The following is a 26500-nucleotide window of genomic DNA, read 5'->3' as shown; positions in this document are numbered from 1 at the left end:
GCTTTAGGACCTCTCTCTGTTTGCCGCTTTAGGACCTCTCTCTGTTTGCCGCTTTAGGACCTCTCTCTGTTTGCTGCTTTAGGACCTCTCTCTGTTTGCTGCTTTAGGACCTCTCTCTGTTTGCCGCTTTAGGACCTCTCTCTGTTTGCCGCTTTAGGACCTCTCTCTGTTTGCTGCTTTAGGACCTCTCTCTGTTTGCCGCTTTAGGACCTCTCTCTGTTTGCCGCTTCAGGACCTCTCTCTGTTTGCTGCTTTAGGACCTCTCTCTGTTTGCTGCTTTAGGACCTCTCTCTGTTTGCCGCTTTAGGACCTCTCTCTGTTTGCCGCTTTAGGACCTCTCTCTGTTTGCCGCTTTAGGACCTCTCTCTGTTTGCTGCTTTAGGACCTCTCTCTGTTTGCTGCTTTAGGACCTCTCTCTGTTTGCTCTGCACAGGACCTATCTCTGTTTGCCGCTTCAGGACCTCTCTCTGTTTGCCGCTTTAGGACCTCTCTCTGTTTGCCGCTTCAGGACCTCTCTCTGTTTGCCGCTTTAGGACCTCTCTCTGTTTGCCACTTTAGGACCTCTCTCTGTTTGCCGCTTCAGGACCTCTCTCTGTTTGCCGCTTTAGGACCTCTCTCTGTTTGCCGCTTCAGGACCTCTCTCTGTTTGCCGCTTTAGGACCTCTCTCTGTTTGACGCTTTAGGACCTCTCTCTGTTTGCCGCTTTAGGACCTCTCTCTGTTTGCCGCTTTAGGACCTCTCTCTGTTTGCCGCTTTAGGACCTCTCTCTGTTTGCCGCTTTAGGACCTCTCTCTGTTTGCTCTGCAGAGGACCTCTCTCTGTTTGCCGCTTTAGGACCTCTCTCTGTTGATGCTTTAGGACCTCTCTCTGTTTGCCGCTTTAGGACCTCTCTCTGTTTGCCGCTTTAGGACCTCTCTCTGTTTGCCGCTTTAGGACCTCTCTCTGTTTGCCGCTTTAGGACCTCTCTCTCTTTGCCGCTTTAGGACCTCTCTCTCTTTGCCGCTTTAGGACCTCTCTCTCTTTGCCGCTTTAGGACCTCTCTCTGTTTGCCGCTTTAGGACCTCTCTCTGTTTGCCGCTTTAGGACCTCTCTCTGTTTGCCGCTTTAGGACCTCTCTCTGTTTGCCGCTTTAGGACCTCTCTCTGTTTGCCGCTTTAGGACCTCTCTCTGTTTGCCGCTTTAGGACCTCTCTCTGTTTGCCGCTTTAGGACCTCTCTCTGTTTGCTGCTTTAGGACCTCTCTCTGTTTGCTGCTTTAGGACCTCTCTCTGTTTGCCGCTTTAGGACCTCTCTCTGTTTGCCGCTTTAGGACCTCTCTCTGTTTGCTGCTTTAGGACCTCTCTCTGTTTGCCGCTTTAGGACCTCTCTCTGTTTGCCGCTTCAGGACCTCTCTCTGTTTGCTGCTTTAGGACCTCTCTCTGTTTGCTGCTTTAGGACCTCTCTCTGTTTGCTCTGCACAGGACCTATCTCTGTTTGCCGCTTCAGGACCTCTCTCTGTTTGCCGCTTTAGGACCTCTCTCTGTTTGCCGCTTTAGGACCTCTCTCTGTTTGCCGCTTTAGGACCTCTCTCTGTTTGCCGCTTTAGGACCGCTCTCTGTTTGCCGCTTTAGGACCTCTATCTGTTTGCTGCTTTAGGACCTCTCTCTGTTTGCTGCTTTAGGACCTCTCTCTGTTTGCTGCTTTAGGACCTCTCTCTGTTTGCTGCTTTAGGACCGCTCTCTGTTTGCTGCTTTAGGACCTCTCTCTGTTTGCTGCTTTAGGATCTCTCTCTGTTTGCTCTGCACAGGACCTCTCTCTGTTTGCCGCTTTAGGACCTCTCTCTGTTTGCCGCTTTAGGACCTCTCTCTGTTTGCCGCTTTAGGACCTCTCTCTGTTTGCTGCTTTAGGACCTCTCTCTGTTTGCCGCTTTAGGACCTCTCTCTGTTTGCCGCTTTAGGACCTCTCTCTGTTTGCTGCTTTAGGACCTCTCTCTGTTTGCTGCTTTAGGACCTCTCTCTGTTTGCTGCTTTAGGACCTCTCTCTGTTTGCCGCTTTAGGACCTCTCTCTGTTTGCCGCTTTAGGACCTCTCTCTGTTTGCCGCTTTAGGTCCTCTCTCTGTTTGCCGCTTTAGGACCTCTCTCTGTTTGCCGCTTTAGGACCTCTCTCTGTTTGCCGCTTTAGGACCTCTCTCTGTTTGCCGCTTTAGGACCTCTCTCTGTTTGCCGCTTCAGGACCTCTCTCTGTTTGCCGCTTCAGGACCTCTCTCTGTTTGCCGCTTTAGGACCTCTCTCTGTTTGCCGCTTTAGGACCTCTCTCTGTTTGTCGCTTCAGGACCTCTCTCTGTTTGCCGCTTCAGGACCTCTCTCTGTTTGCCGCTTCAGGACCTCTCTCTGTTTGCCGCTTTAGGACCTCTCTCTGTTTGCCGCTTTAGGACCTCTCTCTGTTTGCCGCTTTAGGACCTCTCTCTGTTTGTCGCTTCAGGACCTCTCTCTGTTTGCTGCTTTAGGACCTCTCTCTGTTTGCTGCTTTAGAACCTCTCTCTGTTTGCCGCTTTAGGACCTCTCTTTGTTTGCTGCTTTAGGACCTCTCTCTGTTTGCCGCTTTAGGTCCTCTCTCTGTTTGCCGCTTTAGGACCTCTCTCTGTTTGCTGCTTTAGGACCTCTCTCTGTTTGCCGCTTTAGGACCTCTCTCTGTTTGCCGCTTTAGGACCTCTCTCTGTTTGCCGCTTTAGGACCTCTCTCTGTTTGCTGCTTTAGGACCTCTCTCTGTTTGCCGCTTTAGGACCTCTCTCTGTTTGCTGCTTTAGGACCTCTCTCTGTTTGCCGCTTTAGGTCCTCTCTCTGTTTGCCGCTTTAGGACCTCTCTCTGTTTGCCGCTTTAGGACCTCTCTCTGTTTGCCGCTTTAGGACCTCTCTCTGTTTGCTGCTTTAGGACCTCTCTCTGTTTGCCGCTTTAGGACCTCTCACTGTTTGCCGCTTTAGGACCTCTCTCTGTTTGCCGCTTCAGGACCTCTCTCTGTTTGCCGCTTTAGGACCTCTCTCTGTTTGCTGCTTTAGGACCTCTCTCTGTTTGCCGCTTTAGGACCTCTCTCTGTTTGCTGCTTTAGGACCTCTCTCTGTTTGCCGCTTTAGGTCCTCTCTCTGTTTGCCGCTTTAGGACCTCTCTCTGTTTGCTGCTTTAGGACCTCTCTCTGTTTGCCGCTTTAGGACCTCTCTCTGTTTGCCGCTTTAGGACCTCTCTCTGTTTGCTGCTTTAGGACCTCTCTCTGTTTGCCGCTTTAGGACCTCTCTCTGTTTGCTGCTTTAGGACCTCTCTCTGTTTGCTGCTTTAGGACCTCTCTCTGTTTGCCGCTTTAGGACCTCTCTCTGTTTGCTGCTTTAGGACCTCTCTCTGTTTGCCGCTTTAGGTCCTCTCTCTGTTTGCCGCTTTAGGACCTCTCTCTGTTTGCCGCTTTAGGACCTCTCTCTGTTTGCTGCTTTAGGACCTCTCTCTGTTTGCCGCTTTAGGACCTCTCTCTGTTTGCCGCTTCAGGACCTCTCTCTGTTTGCCGCTTTAGGACCTCTCTCTGTTTGCCGCTTTAGGACCTCTCTCTGTTTGTCGCTTCAGGACCTCTCTCTGTTTGCCGCTTCAGGACCTCTCTCTGTTTGCCGCTTTAGGACCTCTCTCTGTTTGCCGCTTTAGGACCTCTCTCTGTTTGCCGCTTTAGGACCTCTCTCTGTTTGTCGCTTCAGGACCTCTCTCTGTTTGCCGCTTTAGGACCTCTCTCTGTTTGCTGCTTTAGGACCTCTCTCTGTTTGTCGCTTCAGGACCTCTCTCTGTTTGCCGCTTTAGGACCTCTCTCTGTTTGCTGCTTTAGGACCTCTCTCTGTTTGCCGCTTTAGGACCTCTCTTTGTTTGCTGCTTTAGGACCTCTCTCTGTTTGCCGCTTTAGGTCCTCTCTCTGTTTGCCGCTTTAGGACCTCTCTCTGTTTGCTGCTTTAGGACCTCTCTCTGTTTGCCGCTTTAGGACCTCTCTCTGTTTGCCGCTTTAGGACCTCTCTCTGTTTGCCGCTTTAGGACCTCTCTCTGTTTGCTGCTTTAGGACCTCTCTCTGTTTGCCGCTTTAGGACCTCTCTCTGTTTGCTGCTTTAGGACCTCTCTCTGTTTGCCGCTTTAGGTCCTCTCTCTGTTTGCCGCTTTAGGACCTCTCTCTGTTTGCTGCTTTAGGACCTCTCTCTGTTTGCCGCTTTAGGACCTCTCTCTGTTTGCTGCTTTAGGACCTCTCTCTGTTTGCCGCTTTAGGTCCTCTCTCTGTTTGCCGCTTTAGGACCTCTCTCTGTTTGCTGCTTTAGGACCTCTCTCTGTTTGCCGCTTTAGGACCTCTCTCTGTTTGCTGCTTTAGGACCTCTCTCTGTTTGCCGCTTTAGGACCTCTCTCTGTTTGCTGCTTTAGGACCTCTCTCTGTTTGCCGCTTTAGGACCTCTCTCTGTTTGCTGCTTTAGGACCTCTCTCTGTTTGCCGCTTTAGGACCTCTCTCTGTTTGCTGCTTTAGGACCTCTCTCTGTTTGCCGCTTTAGGACCTCTCTCTGTTTGCTGCTTTAGGACCTCTCTCTGTTTGCCGCTTTAGGACCTCTCTCTGTTTGCCGCTTCAGGACCTCTCTCTGTTTGCTCCGCACAGGACCTCTCTCGCTGGCAGTCCGCTAAAACCGAGCGGGGGCCCCTGGAGGAAGGCTGGAGGGACCAGCACAGGCCCATCATGTGCTCCTACAAGAGGGTGTGGTGCAGCTTCGAGGTGTTCGGCCTGCAGACCAAGACCGAGGAGTTCATCCACAGGGTGAGCAAAATCTGGGTGGTCGAATCCCATTTTTAAAAAGAAAACGGGATCAAGTTAAACCGTTTTGGGGTATTTTGAGCCGGTTAACATTAGCATCCATCACGTACCAAAACATATGACTCCAAGTTGTATACCTGCTAAATTAACTTGAAAAAAGCTAGCACGCTAACATTAGCATCCATAAAGTACCAAAACATATGACTCCAAGTTGTATACCTGCTAAATTAACTTGAAAAAAGCTAGCACGCTAACATTAGCATCCTTCAAGTACCAAAACATGTGACTCCAAGTTGTATACCTGCTAAACTAACTTGAACAAAGTTAGCACGCTAACATTAGCATCCATCAAGTACCAAAACATGTGACTCCAAGTTCAAAGCCTGCTATATTAACTTGGAAAAAGCTAGCATGCTCACATTAGCATCCATCAAGTACCAAAACATGTGACTCCAAGTTGTATACCTGCTAAATTAACTTGAAAAAAGCTAGCATGCTCACATTAGCATCCATCAAGTACCAAAACATGTGACTCCAAGTTGTATACCTGCTAAATTAACTTGAAAAAAGCTAGCACGCTAACATTACCATCAATCAAGTACCAAAACATGTGACTCCAAGTTGTATACCTGCTAAATTAACTTGAAAAAAGCTAGCACGCTAACATTAGAATCCATCAAGTACCAAAACATATGACTCCAAGTTGTATACCTGCTAAATTAACTTGAAAAAAGCTAGCATGCTAACATTAGCATCAATCAAGTACCAAAACATGTGACTCCAAGTTGTATACCTGCTAAATTAACTTGAAAAAAGCTAGCACGTTAACATTAGCATCCATCAAGTACCAAAACATATGACTCCAAGTTGTATACCTGCTAAATTAACTTGAAAAAAGCTAGCACGCTAACATTAGCATCCATCAAGTACCAAAACATATGACTCCAAGTTATATACCTGCTAAATTAACTTGAAAAAAGCTAGCACGCTAACATTAGCATCAATCAAGTACCAAAATATGTGAGTCCAAGTTGTATACCTGCTAAATTAACTTGAAAAAAGCTAGCACGCTATCATTAGCATCCATCAAGTACCAAAACATATGACTCCAAGTTGTATACCTGCTAAATTAACTTGAAAAAAGCTAGCACGCTAACATTAGCAACAACCAAGTACCAAAACATATGACTCCAAGTTGTATGCCTGCTAAATTAACTTGAAAAAAAGCTATCATGCTAACGTTGGCATGTCTCCCACAAATGTGCCAGCGAGAGCTGCTGATGTCGCCTCCATTAACTCTGTGTAATGTAAACGGGCTCCTACACTTAAACCAAAACACAAATTGCAAATTGTTATTCTTGCAGAACATCCGGGACATCCTCCTGGTGGGCCACAGGCAAGCCGTGGCATGGGTGGACGAATGGCACGGTAAGTGGGAAAAACACTAAATATCCCATAGGGCAGGGGCACATTGGTTAGCATGCTAATATTAGCATGCTAGCTTTTTTTGCACATATTTTAGGTATAAACCTCAACGGAAAATATTTTATTACTTGACAAATGTTGGCATGTTTTCAGCATTTTTTGCGAGTGTACACCTCAGAGGAATATATTTAAAAGTTAGTATTTTAGTATGCTACATTAGCATTTTTTTTTTTTTTTAGATAATTTAGCAGGTATACACATCATACTCATATAGTTTGGTACTTTATGCATGCTAATGTCAACATGCTAGGAAGTTTAGCTAATTTTGCAGATATACACCTCCATGTCATATATTTTGGTACTTGACAAACAAGTTGACAAATAGTGAAGTTAGCATTTTACCATGCTAACATTGTTAGCATGCTACCTTGTTTTATGTTAATTTAACAAGTATACACCTCAGAGTAATTTTTTGGTATTCGACATTTGCTGAAGTTAGCATTTAGCATGCTAACATTAGCATAGTAGCTTTCATTTAGTTAATATTTTGGTACTCGAAGCATGCTGAAGTTACCATTCTAGCATGCTAACATCAGCATGCTAGCTTTTTCTTAGGTTTTTTGTGTTATACACCTCAGTCATATATTTTGGTAGTAAACGCATGCTAATGTTAGCATGTTAGCGTTTTTTGATAATTTTGCAGATATACACCTCCGAGTCATATAGTTTGGTACTTGACAAACAAGTTGACAAATAGCGAAGTTAGCATTTTAGCATGCTAACATTAGCATTATAGCTTTCACGTAGTTAATATTTTGGTACTTGAAGCATGCTGAAGTTGCCATTCTAGCATGCTAACATCAGCATGCTAGCTTTTTCTTAGTTTTTTTTGTCAGGTATACACCTCATAGTCATATATTTTGGTACTTGACGCATGCTAATGTTAGCATGTTAGCGTTTTTTAAATAATTTTGCAGATATACACCTCCGAGTCACATATTTTGGTACTTGACAAACAAGTTGACAAATAGTGAAGTTAGCATTTTAGCATTCTAACAATAGCATGCTACCTTGTTTTAAGTTAATTTAGCAAGTATACAACATCATTTTTCGGTACTCGAAATTTGCTGAAGTTAGCATTTTAGCATGCTAAAATTAACATAGTAGCTTTCATTTAGTTAATATTTTGGTACTCGAAGAATGCTGAAGTTAGCATGTTAGCATTGTTTGATAATTTTGCAGATATACACCTCCGAGTCATAGAGTTTGGTACTTGACAAACAAGTTGACAAATAGTGAAGTTAGCATTTTAGCATGCTAACATTAGCATAGTAGCTTTCATTTAGTTCATATGTTTGTACTCGAAGCATGTTAAGGTTAGCATGTTAGCGTTTTTTCATAACTTTGCAGATATACACCTCAAAGTCATATAGTTTGGTACTTGACAAACAAGTTGACAAATAGTGAAGTTTGCATTTTAGCATGCTAACATTAGCATAGTAGCTTTCATTTAGTTAATAGTTTGGTACTCGAAGGTTGCTAATGTTAGCATGTTAGCGTTTTTTCATAATTTTGCAGATATACACCTCCGAGTCATATAGTTTGGTACTTGACAAACAAGTTGACAAATAGTGAAGTTAGCATTTTAGCATGCTAACATTAGCATTGTAGCTTTCATTTAGTTCATATTTTGGTACTTGAAGCATGCTGAAGTTGCCATTCTAGCATGCTAACATCAGCATGCTAGCTTTTTCTTAGTTTTTTTGTCAGGTATACACTTCAGAGTCATATATGTTGGTACTTGACGCATGCTAATGTTAGCATGTTAACATTTTTTTTTTTAAATAATTTTGCAGATATACACCTTAGAGTCACATATTTTGGTACTTGACAAACAAGTTGACAAATAGTGAAGTTAGCATTTTAGCATGCTAACAATAGCATGCTACCTTTTTTTAAGTTAATTTAGCAAGTATACAACATCATTTTTCGGTACTCGAAATTTGCTGAAGTTAGCATTTTAGCATGCTAAAATTAGCATAGTAGCTTTCATTTAGATAATATTTTGGTACTCGAAGAATGCTGAAGTTAGCATGTTAGCATTGTTTGATAATTTTGCAGATATACACCTCCGAGTCATAGAGTTTGGTACTTGACAAACAAGTTGACAAATAGTGAAGTTAGCATTTTAGCATGCTAACATTAGCATAGTAGCTTTCATTTAGTTCATATGTTTGTACTCGAAGCATGTTAAGGTTAGCATGTTAGCGTTTTTTCATAATTTTGCAGATATACAGCTCAAAGTCATATAGTTTGGTACTTGACAAACAAGTTGACAAATAGTGAAGTTTGCATTTTAGCATGCTAACATTAGCATAGTAGCTTTCATTTAGTTAATAGTTTGGTACTCGAAGGTTGCTAATGTTAGCATGTTAGCGTTTTTTCATAATTTTGCAGATATACACCTCCGAGTCATATAGTTTGGTACTTGACAAACAAGTTGACAAATAGTGAAGTTAGCATTTTAGCATGCTAACATTAGCATTGTAGCTTTCATTTAGTTTATATTTTGGTACTTGAAGCATGCTGAAGTTGCCATTCTAGCATGCTAACATCAGCATGCTAGCTTTTTCTTAGTTTTTTTGTCAGGTATACACTTCAGAGTCATATATGTTGGTACTTGACGCATGCTAATGTTAGCATGTTAACATTTTTTTTTTTAAATCATTTTGCAGATATACACCTCCGAGTCACATATTTTGGTACTTGACAAACAAGTTGACAAATAGTGAAGTTAGCATTTTAGCATGCTAACAATAGCATGCTACCTTTTTTTAAGTTAATTTAGCAAGTATACAACATCATTTTTCGGTACTCGAAATTTGCTGAAGTTAGCATTTTAGCATGCTAAAATTAGCATAGTAGCTTTCATTTAGTTAATATTTTGGTACTCGAAGGATGCTGAAGTTAGCATGTTAGCATTTTTTGATAATTTTGCAGATATACACCTCCGAGTCATATAGTTTGGTACTTGACAAACAAGTTGACAAATAGTGAAGTTAGCATTTTAGCATGCTAACATTAGCATAGTAGCTTTCATTTAGTTCATATTTTGGTACTTGAAGCATGCTGAAGTTGCCATTCTAGCATGCTAACATCAGCATGCTAGCTTTTTATTCGTTATATTGTCAGGTATACACCTCAGAGTCACATATTTTGGTAGTTGACCCATGCTAATGTTAGCATGTTAGCGTTTTCTTTTTATAATTTCGCAGATATACACCTCCGAGTCATATAGTTTGGTAATTGACGCATGCTAATGTTAGCATGTTAGAGTTTTTTTTAATAATTTTGCAGATATACACCTCCGAGTCACATATTTTGGTACTTGATGCATGCTAATGTTAGCATTTAATTAATTTTTTCATAATTTTGCATATATAGACCTCAGAATCACGTCTATTTGGGTGCTTCTTTAATGCTAAGAGTAAGCATGCTATTGTTAGCATAGTGTTTGGGGCCATTCTTTAGCAAAGTGCTACAAGCATGAGAATGTAAGTAAGCAAATAGCTATTTAACTGGCAGTGATGCAGCCATGTTAGCAGTCATTGAAATAATAATTAGCTATTCTTTATTATCTCTTTGGGCCAAATTCTATTTTGTGTGTGTGTGTGTGTGTGTGTGTGTGTGTGTGTGTGTGTGTGTGTGTGTGTGTGTGTGTGTGTGTGTGTGTGTGTGTGTGTGTGTGTGTGTGTGTGTGTGTATTCCACACACGGAGCCCTGACACACAAGGAGTGGCACATGCGGTAGAGTGACGGTTGCTGGAGGGCACATCAATAGTGCTGAGGAAGAAGATTGGCTTTTTTATCCTTTGCTGCCATCAGCGCTGTCTCCGTACCACTTGCAATAATTCCCAGCCCCCTCCTGCTCCAACACTGGTAGCAGCGTGCAGTGTTAGCGCTCATCTTCTTGACTTTTTCTTTAAGAAATGTTTGCTAATCTGATGCTAAAAGTGAGGCTGCAGATGTTGATTTTGATAGTAGTCAGTAATCTAGCCGTTAGTTTGATGTGATGAAACACACTTTGTAGTCCCAAACACTATTTGAGGGAAAATAGTTCAAATAAACAAATATTGTTGTGCCTGTGGCCTTCTTTTATCTTCTATTTACCTTATTTGCATTTGACTTACCGTTTATTTGCCTCGTTTTACTTCCTTGTACCGTTTGTTACTTTCTACTTACTTTCTTTTAACTTCCATTTACAGGTTTGACCTTTTTTATTTACCTTTTATTTTTTATTTTATCTTCTATTTACCTTTTACACTTTTGATCTACCTTTGATTTACCTTCTATTAACCCTATTTTACTTCGTTGTACCTCTTTTTACTTTCCACTTACTTTCTTTTAACTTCTATTTACATAATTTACCTTTTGATTTACCTTCTATTAACCCTATTTTACTTCATTGTACCTCTTTTTACTTTCCACTTACTTTCTTTTAACTTCTATTTACATAATTTACCTTTTAATTTACCTTCTATTAACCCTATTTTACTTCATTGTACCTCTTTTTACTTTCCACTTACTTTCTTTTAACTTCTATTTACATAATTTACCTTTTTATCTACCTTCTATTAACCCTATTTTACTTAATTGTACCCTTTTTTTACTTTCTACTTACCTTCTTTTAACTTCTATTTACATAATTTACCTTTGATTTACCTTCTATTAACCCTGTTTTACTTCATTGTAGCCTTTTTTACTTTCTACTTACTTTCTTTTGACTTCCATTTACATAATTTACCTTTGATTTACCTTCTATGTACCTTTTATTTTGTCTTCTGTTATCTTTTATTTACCTAATTTGTGTTTGATTGACCTTCTATTCACTTGTTTTACTTCCTTGTACCCTCCTGTACCCTTTGTTACTTTCTACTTACTTAACTTCCATTTCCATGTTTTACCTATTATGTAGCTTCTATTTACCTTTTATTTTGTCTTCTATTTACCTTCTTTACCTATGATTTACCATTTATTTACCCTATTTTACTTCCTTGTATGCTCTTGTACCTTGTTTTATACTTTTTACTTACCTTCTTTTAACTTCCATTTATGTTTTACCTTTTTTTTACCTACTATTTACCTTTTTCTGCTTTATTTTGTTTTCTATTTTTGTTATCAGCCTTTGATTTACCTTATTTTACTTCCTTGTACCCTTTGTTACTTTCTTCTTAGTTTCTTTTAACTTCCATTTATATGGTTTACCTTTTATTTAGCTTCTATTTACCTATTATTTTGTCTTCTTTTATCTTCTATTTACCTTCTACACTTTTGATTTTCCTTTTATTTACATTCTATTAACCCTATTTTACTTCCTTCTACCTTCTGGTACCCATTTTTTACTTTCTACTTACCTTCTTTTAACTTGCTTTTACATGTTTGTCCTTTTGTTTACCTTCTATTTAACTTTTATTTTGTCTTCTGTTATCTTCTATTTACCTAAGTTTTCTTTGAATACCATTTATTTACCTTATTTTACTTCCTTATACCCTCTTGTACCCTTGTTTTACTTTCTACGTACCTTCTTTTAACTTCCATTTACATGTTTTACCTTTTATTTAGCTTTTATTTACCTTTTATTTACCTTTTATTTTGTCTTCTTCTATCTTCTATTTACTTTCTTCACCTATTATTTATTTTGTATCTTCAATTTACCTTATTTGCCTTTTATTTACCTTGAGTTACTTCCTTTTACCTTCCTGCACCCTTTTCTTTACTTTCTACTTACCTTATTTTAACTTCCTTTTACATGTTTTACCTTTTATTTCAATCAATCAATCAATCAATGTTTATTTATATAGCCATGAATCACAAATGTCTCAAAGGGCTGATTTACCTTTTATTGTGTCTTATTTGATCTCCTATTTACCTCATTTGCCTTTGATTTACCTTTAATTTACCTTAGTTTACTTCCTTGTACCCTTATTTATACTTTTTACTTACCTTCTTTTAACTTCCATTTACATGTTTTACCTTTTTAGTGTACATTTTTCCCCATTAATTCATTTAGTACAAAAAATGGAACAAAAACAAAGTATGTAATTATTTTAAATGTGAGTCAAAAAGTACAAAAATTAATTAAATAAAAAATAAATAAAAGGTAAATAGAAGGTAAATAAAAGGTATAAAATGTAAATGGAAGTTAAAATAAGGTAAGTGAAAAGTACAAAAAGGGTACAAGGAAGTAAAATAGGGTAAATACAAGTTAAATCATATGTGAATAAGGTAAATACAAGATAAAACAAGACAAAATAAAAGGTAAATAGAATGTAAATAAAAGGTAAAGCATGTAAATAGAAGTTAAAAAAGGTAAGTAGAAAGTAAAAAAAGGGTACAGGAAGGTACTAGGAAGTAAAACAAGGTAAATAAAAGACAAATAAGGTCAATAGAAGATACAAATTAAATCATAGGTGAAGAAAGTAAATAGAAGATAAAATAAGACTAAATAAAAGGTAAATAAAAGGTAAAACATGTAAATGGAATAATAATAAAAATAATAATAATAATAGATTTTATTTATAAAAAAAAGCACTTTACATTGACTAAACAACCTCAAAGTGCTACAGTGTATTAAAAAAAATAAAATACAAAATAAAAAGATAATAAAAAATAAATAAAAATAAAAACTAGAACAGCCAAATAGCTAAAACTAGTATGCATATATCTAAAAAAAAAAAGGCTTTTTTTTTTTTAAAGAAGGGTTTTTAAGCCTTTTTTAAAAGCATTCACAGTCTGTGGTGCCCTCAGGTGGTCAGGGAGAGCGTTCCACAGAAGTTAAAAGAAGGTAAGTAGAAAGTAACAAAGGATACAAGAGGGTACAAGGAAGTAAAATAAGGTAAATAAATGGTAAATTAAAGGCAAATTAGGTAAATATAATATAACAGAAGACAAAATAAAAGGTAAATAGGAGGTAAACAAAAGGTAAAACATGTAAAAGCAAGTTAAAAGAAGGTAAGTAGAAAGTTTTTTTTTAAAAGTGTACAAGAGGGAAGAAGGAAGTAAAATATGGTTAATAGAAGGTAAGTAAAAGGTAAAACATAAGTGTAGAAGGTAAATAGAAGATAAAAAAGACAAAATAAAAGGTAAATAGAAGCTAAATAAAAGGTAAACCATGTAAATGGAAATTTAAAAAAACTAAGTAGAAAGTAACAAAGGGTACAAGGAAGTAAAATAAGGTAAATCAAAGGCAAATAACAAAAATAGAAGATAAAATAAAGCACAAAAAAGGTAAATAGAAGGTAAATAAAAGGTAAAACGTAAATGGAAGTTAAAAGAAGGTAAGTTTTGAAGTTTTGAAGTTTTTCAACAAATCCTACATAAACTGCTGTCATTGCGTAACATTACTAGTTTTAGTCATATTTATTGATATGTGACACTTAGTAACTTTTAGCATGCAAACGATAGCATGCTAGCTAGCTAACTTAAACGTGCTAACTTTTTCATCTACTTTTACACTTTTTTCTCTATTTCCGAAGCCATACACCTTACGGCCGTGTTAATTGACATGTGAGCCATGCTAACTGTTAGCATGCCATCGTTAGCACATTTGCGAAGTGTTAGCATTTTATTGTGCGCATGCTAACGTTTTAGGCTAGCTCCGTAGCTCTTTGTGTGCAGTTGCACCTACAGCTGACGGATTCGGACACTCTGAGTCGGTTTGAATAAGGAATCGATTCTGAATCGAGTCGAATCGTGAGAAAATAACCCGTTTTGTAAAAGCAACGTGTGGGTGTGCGTTTCCTGCAGGACTAACTTTGGAGGAGGTGAGAGATTTCGAACAGAAGATGCAAGATCAAACCAACAGCAAAGTCAAACAACATGCAGGTAAGATGCATTAGACATAAACTGTTATGATGTCATCGTCACAGGTGTCAAACTCAAGGCCTGAGGGCCACACCATTTTATATGGCCTGCAATGTACCGTATTTTTCGGAGTATAAGTCGCACCGGCCAAAAATGCATAATAAAGAAGGAAAAAAACAGATATAAGTCGCACTGGAGTATAAGTCGCATTTTTTGGGGAAATGTATTTGATAAAAGCCAACACCAAGAATAGACATTTAAAATGTCTAAAGAATAGTGAACAACAGGCTGAATAAGTGTACGTTATATGAGGCATAAATAACCAACTGGTATGTTAAGGTAACATATTATGGTAAGAGTCATTCAAATAACTATAACATATAGAACAGGGGTCACCAACCTTTTTGAAAGCAAGAGCTACTTCTTGGGTACTGATTAATGCGAAGGGCTACCAGTTTGATACACACTTCAATAAATTGCCAGAAATAGCCAATTTGATCAATTTACCTTTAACTCTGTGTTATTATTAATAATTAATGATATTTACACTTAATTGAACGGTTTAAAAGAGGAGAAAACACGGAAAAAAATGACATTTAAATTTTGAAACAAAGTTTATTTTCAATTTCGAGTCTTTAAAATTCAAAATTAAACAGAAAAAAAGAAGAGAAAAACTAGCTAATTCGAATCTTTTTGAAAAAATTAAAAAAATAATTTATGGAACATCATTAGTAATTTTTCCTGATTAAGATTAATTTTAGAATTTTGATGACATGTTTTGAATAGGTTAAAATCCAATCTACACTTTGTTAGAATATATAACAAATTGGACCAAGCTATATTTCTAACAAAGACAAATCATTATTTCTTCTAGATTTTCCAGAACAAACATTTTTAAAGAAATTCAAAAGACTTTGAAATAAGATTTAAATTTGATTCTACAGATTTTCTAGATTTGCCAGAATATTTGTTTTGAATTTTAATCATAATAAGTTTGAAGAAGTATTTCACAAATATTCTTCGTCAAAAAAACAGAAGCTAAAATGAAGAATTAAATTAAAATGTATTTATTATTCTTTACAATAAAAACAATACATTTACTTGAACATTGATTTAAATTGTCAGGAAAGAAGAGGAAGGAATTTAAAAGGTAAAAAGGTATATGTGTTTAAAAATCCTAAAATCATTTTTAAGGTTGTATTTTTTCTCTAAAATTGTCCTTCTGAAAGTTATAAGAAGCTAAATAAAAAAAATGAATGAATTTATTTAAACAAGTGAAGACCAAGTCTTTAAAATATTTTCTTGGATTTTCAAATTCTATTTGAGTTTTGTCTCTCTTAGAATTAAAAATGTCGGGCAAAGCGAGACCAGCTTGCTAGTAAATAAATACAATTTAAAAAATAGAGGCAGCTCACTGGTAAGTGCTGCTATTTGAGCTATTTTTAGAACAGGCCAGCGGGCTACTCATCTGGTCCTTACGGGCTACCTGGTGCCCGCGGGCACCGCGTTGGTGACTCCCAGAGGTGTGGACTCGAGTCACATGACTTGGACTCGAGTCAGACTCGAGTCATGAATTTGATGACTTTGGACTCGACTTGACAAAATGTAAAGAGACTTGCAACTCGACTTAGACTTTAACATCAATGACTTGTGACTTCACTTGGACTTGAGCCTTTTGACTTGACATGACTTGCTACTTTCCCCAAAACCCAAAGATTAAAAAGTTATTTGGGAGCGCGCCGCTCCGTGATTTTCCTTTTCTTCGTCTGTCTATCAGCGTGTTGTTCCTGTCAGCTGGTGTGCTGTCAGTACAACAGCCAATCAAATTAGATCTACGCTGTTTTCATCACACAGCTCTCATCCAATCAAATTGCAGGACAACCAATGAAGAAGAGTTGTCAAACAATGCGGCAGAGAGAAACAATTATGCCAAAGTTAATTTCGTTCGGGTATAAAAACTACGACTCGGTCAACAAAAAACGAATAGCCCTATGCAAATCATGCAGTTCGAATATTATAGACGGAGACGTAACAACTTCCAACTTCGTTCGACATTTGAAGTTGCACAAAGAAGGGTAAGTTTTGAATGTAAGCTAACGTTTATTGGCTAAGTAACGTGACTTTTATTTGCTGTGTAGTTAAATCAGTGAGGCTGTAAACTCACTGCTAACGTTATAACCATAGACATGTTCTAAGGGTACGCAGCATGGAGCGCTACTGCCTACAGGCGCAGACGAGACGCGGGGCCGCCATCTTGGAGTGGTGATCCGCTCCACTAGTGCAATTCATTTGGCAGGAGCAATGAACTGTCAGCGCATTTAATTCATTTTACCTCACTGAATACCACTCATTTTCACACGTTTTTTTTGTCATACGTGTAGCTATGATAAAGGACACATGTTTTGGCGTGTTTTATTATTCATAGTTTGCTTAACAGTAATATAATATTCTTATACGCTATAAGTGACCAGACGTCCGAGATCAAAACTGGGAATATAATCCCAGAGAAAGGGGAAAAAAACGGTCAGCTATTTTTAAATTGAAGAAACAATATGATTAGGTTATATATACATGCGTATATCCTACATAAACAATGTATGAATACATTAGATATCTATATATCTTATAGACTGTACCTCTGTTGCTGCAGCAGCAGAGAGTTTATTCTGTCTTGACACTTTGTATTGATATTTTGTATTAAATTCTTCCCTTAAATGATCATGTTTACAGTGATTGTTATATATGTATTTTTTATGTATGTCGCTTTGGATAAAAGCGTCTGCCAAATACTTAAACATATATAAACACCTGAAAGTCTTTATATCAGCTAAAACCACCAATCTGTTTGACTGGATTCAGAATAAAACCAAATGCTGTTTTACCCAACAATGTTAGTATTTGAATATTGTTACTTGAAGACTTATTCCTGGTTACAATTATACTGTTAAGAAAGTATTGTCTTATATTTTGCCTAAAATGAGAATGCATTATAATCAGTGGCGGCTGGTGAATTTTGTTTTAGGTGGGGCTGAAAGTTTGTAAACCAAACCCCTGTAGGGGCGTCATCCTCCCCCAGAAGATTTATTTGTGATTCTCACATACAAATATTGAAGATCTTTGCTCCTTCTCAACTCTGTGGTAATGTTATTTTCATAAAATACAACCAATAGTACATTCATGTTAAATCTTACTTGTAAAAAGTAATCCCCCGATTCCTATTTTCAACAGTCCGCTCATTTGAGCAGGAAAACGCTGAACACCATCTTTGTTTTCTACCTGTCAACTGTCAGTTTAGGCTGCTCGCCGGCTCCTCATCACAACTTCAAGATGCAAATTGCTCGCGTCACAGCAACCAATGCTGCGTCTACTTATAAGATGTCTATGGTTATAACGTCATTGCAAACACGGCAATCTGTTGCGTCCACTGCAGTTCGCTACCTTATTCATACTTTTTGTGATTTTTTTTAAGCAGGGTTGCATGAGGTACCTACAAATAACTGAGGTACCTACAAATAACGTTACGTTAGTCAATGTATCACACACAATAACGTAACGTTAGACGGCGGTCAGCAGCACCGCGTATTTTAGCCACCTACAAAAAGACAAACATAGTCAAATAAAGGTCAGTTAAAATGTATACTATATTAAGAATATGTGTACATATTGCATAGGGCCCTGACATCTAAAAAGTACAACTCTGTTCATTGTTATGTTCATGTATTTGTTATGTTTTTCATGTGTACGCACACATAAACACACGTACAGTATGAGATGAGATCAATGAGATAAGGTAAGAACAGGATAGAAACTGCTGTGGAACTAGTTACAATGCAATATGCCATGGAAATACAATGTTAACACTTTTGTACAAATAAGTACAGTTGCACTTGTTTTTGCAAATGTGTTTATTCTGTAAAGGAATGAGTTAAATGTTTAAAATTGTTTAAACTATTAAAATGACTGGTTAATAGTGCTATTATGAATTGCAATGTCAGTACTATTTTTTTTCCTGCTATTTCAAATGCACTTATTTTAATAAATAAATACAACGTTTTAAAAGCATACACAATCTGTGTAAAAATATTAGTCTGTGGTTAAAAGGACTTGAAAGGACTCGAAACTCAAAATGCATGACTTGTGACTTGACTTGAGACTTTCCAGTCTTGACTTTGGACTTGACTCGGGACTTGCCTGTCTTAACTCGGGACTTGACTCGAGACTTGAGGGCAAAGACTTGAGACTTACTTGTGACTTGCAAAGCAATGACTTGGTCCCACCTCTGGTGACTCCTGCTCTAAGGTGCGTGCCTGCGCAATTGCGCATTACTCAAGCGTCCGCTGCGCGCAGCAAAATATATTCCGCACACCAAATCAAATCCCATCTGAATTCTAAACAAAATAAACACATTTATTCTATGTAATTTTGCAATGCAACTCTGAGTGACAGTGACAACAAGCGGCCCTAACGGTGTTCATCAACACCGTTCAATTGAACACCGTTCAATTATTGTAACGTCTATCGAGATGCCTCGAGGACAGGAATTATATCGATCACTTTATTGAGCAAAACTGTTTATATTCGGCCATAACCACACCAAAAACATGAGTAAAACACTCCTATCTCGAAAAACTAGTCATTTTCTGCCGTACAAACCAGGCCAAAACCAACTTGTCATCTGTCACCAACACGCATAGCACTAAACCACTGGTGCGTTTAAGGCCACACAAAAAGTCGGACAACTGAAACACCACACAAAGTTACACTATGACTCCTCAGTCATACGTGTGCTTATTTTACTGTCATTTATTATTAATGTTAATTTATTTATATTAGTCATGGAATGCTGTTACACACACTATGTTGAAGTATTACTATTATTATTAATTATTATTATTATTATTATTATTTATCTTACGGTATACATCAAAAATAATATTGAGCAAAATGTAATTGAAATATTGTCGATGTGGCCCTCCAGCAGTGCTCGGGTTGCTCATGCGGCCCCCGGTAAAAATTAATTGCCCACCCCTGATATAAAGTGACATTTTAAATTTCCCGCCACACTTCCGGTTGAAAAACTCCTTTGGATATGATTTATGCGCGTGACGTCACAAAATCCACGGAAGTGGTTGGACCCCGTCGAACCCGATACAGAAACCTCTTTTTTTCTTCGACAAAATTCCACAGTATTCTGGACATCTGTGTTGGTGAATCTTTTGCAATTTGTTTAATGAACAATGGAGGCTGCAAAGAAGAACGTTGTGGGTGGGATCGATCGGTGTATTAGCGGCTAAGTACAATACTTACAGCAACACAACAAGGACTACTTACTTAGCAGACGCCTAGCCGATGCTAGCCGCCAAACCCACGGATGAAGTCCTTCGTCGCGCCGTCGATCGCTGGAATGCAGGTGAGCACGGCTGTTGATGGGAAGATGAGGGCTGGCTGGCGAAGGTGGAGCGCTAATGTTTTTATCATAGCTCTGTGAGGTCCGGTTGCTAAGTTGCTAAATTAGCATTAGCGTCATTAGCAACAGCATAGTTAAGCCTTACCAGGCTGAGAATTTTTAACCGTGCATTTACATGTCCATGGTTTAATAGTATTGTTGATCTTCTGTCTATCCTTCCAGTCAGGGATTTATTTATTTTGTTTCTACCTTCATTTGAGAACGATGCTATCACGTTAGCTCAGTAGCTCAGTGTGTCACCGATGTATTGTCGTGGAGATAAAAGTCACTTTAAATGTCCATTTCGCGTGCTCGACTCTCATTTTCAAGAGGATATAGTATCCGAGGTGGTTTAAAATACAAATCCGTGATCCACAATAGAAAAAGGAGAGAGTGTGGAATCCAATAAACCAGCTTGTACCTAAGTTACGGTCAGAGCGAAAAAAGATACGTCCTGCACTGCCTCTCTAGTCCTTCACTTTCACGTTCCTCATCCACGAATCTTTCATCCTCGCTCAAATTAATGGGGTAATCGTCGCTTTGTCGCTCCCAATCTCTCTCGCTCCATTGTAAACAACGGGGAATTGTGAGGAATACTAGCTCCTGTGACGTCACGCTACTTCCGGTACAGGCAAGGCTTTTTTTTATCAGCGAGCAAAAGTTGCAAACTTTATCGTCGATTTTCTCTACTAAATCCTTTCAGCAAAAATATGGCAATATCGCGAAATGATCAAGTATGACACATAGAATGGATCTGCTATTCCTGTTTAAATAAAAACAAATCATTTCAGTAGACCTTTAAGGCTCTGGATGCTGTGGGGCTGTCTTGGTTGACAAGACTCTGCAGCATGGCGTGGACATCGGGGGCGGTACCTCTGGATTGGCAGACCGGGGTGGTGGTTCCTCTCTTTAAGAAGGGGAACCGGAGGGTGTGTTCTAACTATCGTGGGATCACACTCCTCAGCCTTCCTGGTAAGGTCTATTCAGGTGTACTGGAGAGGAGGCTACGCCGGATAGTCCAACCTCGGATTCTGGAGGAACAGTGTGGTTTTCGTCCTGGTCGTGGAACTGTGGACCAGCTCTATACTCTCGGCAGGGTCCTTGAGGGTGCATGGGAGTTTGCCCAACCAGTCTACACGTGTTTTGTGGACTTGGAGAAGGCATTCGACCGTGTCCCTCGGGAAGTCCTGTGGGGAGTGCTCAGAGAGTATGGGGTATCGGACTGTCTGATTATGGCGGTCCGCTCCCTGTATGATCAGTGTCAGAGTTTAGTCCACATTGCCGGCAGTAAGTCGGACACGTTTCCAGTGAGGGTTGGACTCCGCCAAGTCTGCCCTTTGTCACCCATTCTGTTCATAACTTTTATGGACAGAATTTCTAGGCGCAGTCAAGGCGTTGAGGGGATCTGGTTTGGTGGCTGCAGGATTAGGTCTCTGCTTTTTGCAGATGATGTGGTCCTGATGGCTTCATCTGGCCAGGGTCTTCAGCTCTCACTGGATCGGTTCGCAGCCGAGTGTGAAGTGACTGGGATGAGAATCAGCACCTCCAAGTCCGAGTCCATGGTTCTCGCCCGGAAAAGGGTGGAGTGCCATCTCCGGGTTGCGGAGGAGACCTTGCCCCAAGTGGAGGAGTTCAAGTACCTCGGAGTCTTGTTCACGAGTGAGGGAAGAGTGGGTGGTGAGATCGACAGGCGGATCGGTGCGGCGTCTTCAGTAATGCGGGCGCTGTATGGATCCGTTGTGGTGAAGAAGGAGCTGAACCGGAAGGCAAAGCTCTCAATTTACCGGTCGATCTATGTTCCCACCCTCAACTATGGTCATGAGCTTTGGGTTCTGACCGAAAGGACAAGATCACGAGTACAAGCGGCCGAAATGAGTTTCCTCCACCGGGTGGCGGGTCTCTCCCTTACAGATAGGGTGAGAAGCTCTGTCATCCGGGGGGAGCTCAAAGTAAAGCCGCTGCTCCTCCACATGGAGAGGAGCCAGATGAGGGGGTTCAGGCATCTGGTCAGGATGCCACCCGAACGCCTCCCTAGGGAGGTGTTTAGGGCACGTCCGACCGGTAGGAGGCCACGGGGAAGACCCAGGACACGTTGGGAAGACTATGTCTCCTGGCTGGCCTGGGAACGCCTCGGGATTCCTCGGGAGGAGCTGGACGAAGTGGCTGGGGAGAGGGAGGTCTGGGTTTCCCTGCTTAGGCTGCTGCCCCCGCGATCCGATCTCGGATAAGCGGAAGAAGATGGATGGATGGATGGATGGATGGATGGATGGATGGATTTTTTTTTTTTAAATAGTATCCAATATGGCAACAAATATTATAATATCATACTTTAAAAAAAATGTTGGGGTCTAAATATATATATATGTATATATATTAGAGGTGTGGGAAAAAATCGATTCGAATTCGAAACGTGATTCTCTCGTGGTGCGATTCAGAATCGATTCTCTTTTTTTTTAAACGATTTTTATTTTCATTTATTTTGTAATTATTTTTAAATTTTTGATTTTTTTAAATTTTATATTTTTTTAATTAATCCATCCAACAAAACAATACACAGCAATACCATAACAATTAGGGCTGTGAATCTTTGGGTGTCCCACGATTCGATTCAATATCGATTCTTGGGGGTCACGATTCGATTCAAAATCGATTTTTTTTTTTCAATTCAACACGATTCTCGATTCAAAAAGGATATTTTCCCGATTCAAAAGGATTGTCTATTCATTCAATACATAGATTTCAGCAGGATTTACCCCAGTCTGCTGACATGCAAGCAGAGTAAAAAGCTTTTATAATTGTAAAGGACAATGTTTTATCAACTGATTGCAATAATGTACATTTGTTTGAACTATTAAATGAAGCAAAAATATGACTTATTTTATCTTTGTGAAAATATTGGACACAGTGTGTTGTCAAGCTTATGAGATGCCATGCAAGTGTAAGCCACTGTGACACTATTGTTCTTTTTTTATTTATAAATGTCTAATGATAATGTCAATGAGGGATTTTTAATCACTGCTATGTTGAAATTGTAACTAATATTGATACTGTTGTTGATAATATTCATTTTTGTTTCACTACTTTTGGTTTGTTCTGTGTCGTGTTTGTGTCTCCTCTCAATTGCTCTGTTTATTGCACTTCTGAGTGTTGCTGGCTCGACTTTGCTTTTGGAGTTGGATTGCATTGTTATGGTATTGATGTGTATTGTTTTGCTGGATTGATTCATTAAAAAAAAAATTAAAAAAAAAAATTTAAATAATAAAAAAATATTTTAAAAAAAAATAGATTTTTTAAAAATGAGAATGGATTCTGAATCGCACAACGTTAGAATCGCGATTCGAATTCAAATCGATTTTTTCCCACACCCCTAATAACAATGCAATCCAAAACCAAACCCGACCCAGCAACACTCAGAGCCATTGACAAAGTGCTCAACAACAACAACAACAACACCTGCAGTGAGCGAACTCGTCCAAAAGATGGCGCCTTTTCAGTGAATTTGCCTGTGTTTTTTTTTAAACTATTTGCATTGTGGCCATAAGCGAGGAAAAATCCATAAATTAGCTGCACCGTTTAATAAGCCACAGGGTTCAAAGCGTAGGAAAAAGTACTGTCTTGTAGTCCGGGATGTACGTTATATTCACTGTTACAAGCGACTCTCTGATTGGTGTGGTGTGGTGCGCTCTCAATTGTGGTTGCACGTTGGAACCTAACCCGGTTCAAGACACGACAAACATTGTGCAGGGTTACAGAACCGCAGCGTTGATGGGTGATGTCGAAAAAGGTAGACGCTGGGGGAGGATGAGTCAAAAAAGAAAAGTCGATTTCAGACTGGGCACAGATTGGGGCTGAGAAAAATATGTGATAAGCACTTATACGCGTGTTGACATAGAAACCACAAGACTTGCAACAGGAGGGTAGGGGGCAGGCTTCCGTTGTCTGTCATACCACGTAGGGGGTGGCAAGGGTGTGGGTGGGGGTGTGTGTGCATATGTAGCCAAGGTCCATGGTGTGTGTGTGTGTGTGTGTGTGTGTGTGTGTGTGTGTGTGTGTGTGTGTGTGTGTGTGTGTGTGTGTGTGTGTGTGTGTGTGTGTGTGTGTGTGTGTGTGTGTGTGTGTGTGTGTGTGTGTGTTCTCTTATTTCTGCCCTTTTTGAGACATGAAGAAGGGAAAGTATCTTCCATTTGAGGAGGTGTGAACAAGTTAGGACTTTAAGCATAGTCCCAACCAATAACATTGCATCTAATAGACAATGTCTCATTTGCTGGTGAAATCTTTCAAAATGAGGGTGGTCCCAAAAAGGAGGCATTTTCTAATTGACTTTGGGTCACTTTTAAAAGTCTACATATGAAATAACAAGTGTTTGTATAAATTTGAAGTGCTCCCACTCTGGTCAACATATGAAATAACAAGTGTGTGTAAGAAAAATTGAAATGCGCCCCCTTTGGCCAAAATTAATACAAATAAATATGTATATAGAGACATACTGTAATATCTTGAAGTAAATAATGAAGATTAAAAACCAATAACAAACAAAATATTCAACAACAAAAAAAAAACGAACTAAAAGCAGTCTTTTTCTCACAATGTCTCGACTTTTTTCTTATAAAATTGGGAACAATTTCTCATATTCTTTCTGTTTCTGTAATATTGCAATATTTTCTCCTAAAATTATGACTTTCTTTATGTAAAATTATTACTTTTTAATGCAATATGGCGACATTTGACATGTAAAATTCCGACTTTTATCACAAAATTACCCATTTTTTTGTTGTTCTTGTATAATAGTGACATTTTTTGAGTAAAATTAAGACTATTTTAATAATTTTGCAGAGTAAAATTCAGATTATTATTATAATATTGTCAACATTTTTAAAGTTTTCTTATAAAACTGTGACTTTTGTCGAGTAAAATGACGACTCTTTTCATAAAATTGCCAAAATATTAAGCTTTCCTTGTAAAATTGCGACTGTTATTGAGTAAAATTCCAATTTTTATCATAATATTGCACAAATGTTCAGTTTTTCTTGGACTTTGCGTCGAGTAAAATGACGACTTTTATTATAATACTGCCAATATTCTAAGTTTTTCTTGTGAAATTGTGACCTTTTTCTAGTGAAATTCCAACTCATTTTTCACAACAAGCTTTTTTTATATTTGCATAGTATGTATATATTATTAATGTTGTAAATACACATCTTTATATATCTAGAAAGGCTGGTCCTAAAGAGGGAGGCATTTTTCTCACGTCTCAAGAAGGCAACAAATACAAGAGTGTGTGTGTGTGTGTGTGTGTGTGTGTGTGTGTGTGTGTGTGTGTGTGTGTGTGTGTGTGTGTGTGTGTGTGTGTGTGTGTGTGTGTGTGTGTGTGTGTGTGTGTGTGTGTGTGTGTGTGTGTGTGTGTGTGTGTGTGTGTGTGTGTGTGTGTGTGTGTGTGTGTGCAGCCACCTGCTGAACTTGTCCTGCCACCAGACTTCACAACACAAGCACTAGGCTGCAAATGTCAGCCCTAGGGCCGGGGTGGGGGTGGGGGTGGGGAGGCCTCTGTGTGCATGTACGTGGGCACCCTGCCCCCTGCTGGATAATGTAGCAAACAGCAGTGTGACTCCACACCAGTGTGTGTGTGTGTGTGTGTGTGTGCGTGTGTGTGTGTGTGCGTGTGTGTGTGTGTGTGCGATGATGAGGCATCAAGGTACAACAAATCTACTCGCCACGTGCCGCCGCCTACGCCCCCAACAGGCCGGGTGCCGCCACTGCGCCGTTGCTAGCGCAGGCCCATTAGTGTTTTTTTTATTTTTTTTGTTTCGTCCCTCTGCTGTAATAAAATGAAATGGATGTCATTTTACTCCCGGGAGTCGTAAAAAGTTGTCCGGTGTGATTGGAATACGGAGCGGGGCTTTAACTAAGCGCACCGCCCTCGTCCTGCGCGTAAACAAAGTCGTCCATTTTGCACTTTTTCCCACTTGGCGTGGGCCGCACCGTGACCTGATCCAGACAAGATTGTGGGGCTTGAAACAAAAAAATTACAAATAAAATAACAAAAACTTGATAGCACACACAAAGCTGATCAGCTAAACTTGTGATCAGAGAGTTGCGTCTCTTAAAGGGGAACTGCACCTGTCTTTCTTTTTTTTCTGCATTCTAACTCGTAAAATATGGCAAGTAAGAGGTGGTGAACAATGCAGCAACTAGGAGTATATTATTCCGCCCATAAAGCCCTCTAAAAAAACATCCAAAAAGTACACAAGTAAACACTCTGCAGGACTGCTTGTATCGCACATGACATCACACACAAGTAAACACCTTCCGGAACTGCTTGTATCGCACATGATATCACACACAAGTAAACACTCTGCAGGACTGCTTGTATCGCACATGACATCACGCACAAGTAAACACTCTGCAGGACTGTTTTTATCGCACATGATATCACTCACAAGTAAACACGCTGCAGGACTGCTTGTATCGCACATGACATCACACACAAGTAAACACTCTGCAGGACTGCTTGTATCGCACATGACATCCCACACAAGTAAACACGCTGCAGGACGGCTTGTATCGCACATGATATCACACACAAGTAAACACGCTGCAGGACTGCTTGTATCGCACATGACATCACGCACAAGTAAACACTCTGCAGGACTGTTTTTATCGCACATGACATCACACACAAGTAAACACGCTGCAGGACTGCTTGTATCGCACATGACATCACACACAAGTAAACACTCTGCAGGACTGCTTGTATCGCACATGACATCCCACACAAGTAAACACGCTGCAGGACGGCTTGTATCGCACATGATTTCACACACAAGTAAACACGCTGCAGGACTGCTTGTATCGCACATGACATCACACACAAGTAAACACTCTGCAGGACTGCTTGAATCGCACATGACATCCCACACAAGTAAACACGCTGCAGGACGGCTTGTATCGCACATGATACCACACACAAGTAAACACGCT

At 39.4% G+C, this 26500-nt stretch overlaps 1 protein-coding gene across 1 annotated transcript in view; it reads left to right on the top strand.

The window, feature by feature from the left end:
- Window positions 1-26500, top strand: part of pitpnc1b (phosphatidylinositol transfer protein cytoplasmic 1b) — a 72347-nt gene that overhangs the window by 43072 nt on the left and 2775 nt on the right. Inside the window, exons 7-9 of the mRNA XM_062064123.1 lie at window positions 4637-4792; window positions 6154-6217; window positions 14020-14097. Of these exons, the coding sequence (XP_061920107.1) occupies window positions 4637-4792; window positions 6154-6217; window positions 14020-14097 (298 nt within the window). The remainder of the gene's footprint in view (window positions 1-4636; window positions 4793-6153; window positions 6218-14019; window positions 14098-26500) is intronic.

This window comes from Entelurus aequoreus, linkage group LG11 (genome assembly GCF_033978785.1).
Source record: "Entelurus aequoreus isolate RoL-2023_Sb linkage group LG11, RoL_Eaeq_v1.1, whole genome shotgun sequence".
NCBI classification, from domain to species: domain Eukaryota; kingdom Metazoa; phylum Chordata; class Actinopteri; order Syngnathiformes; family Syngnathidae; genus Entelurus; species Entelurus aequoreus.
This window is presented reverse-complemented; position numbering and strand designations above follow the sequence as displayed.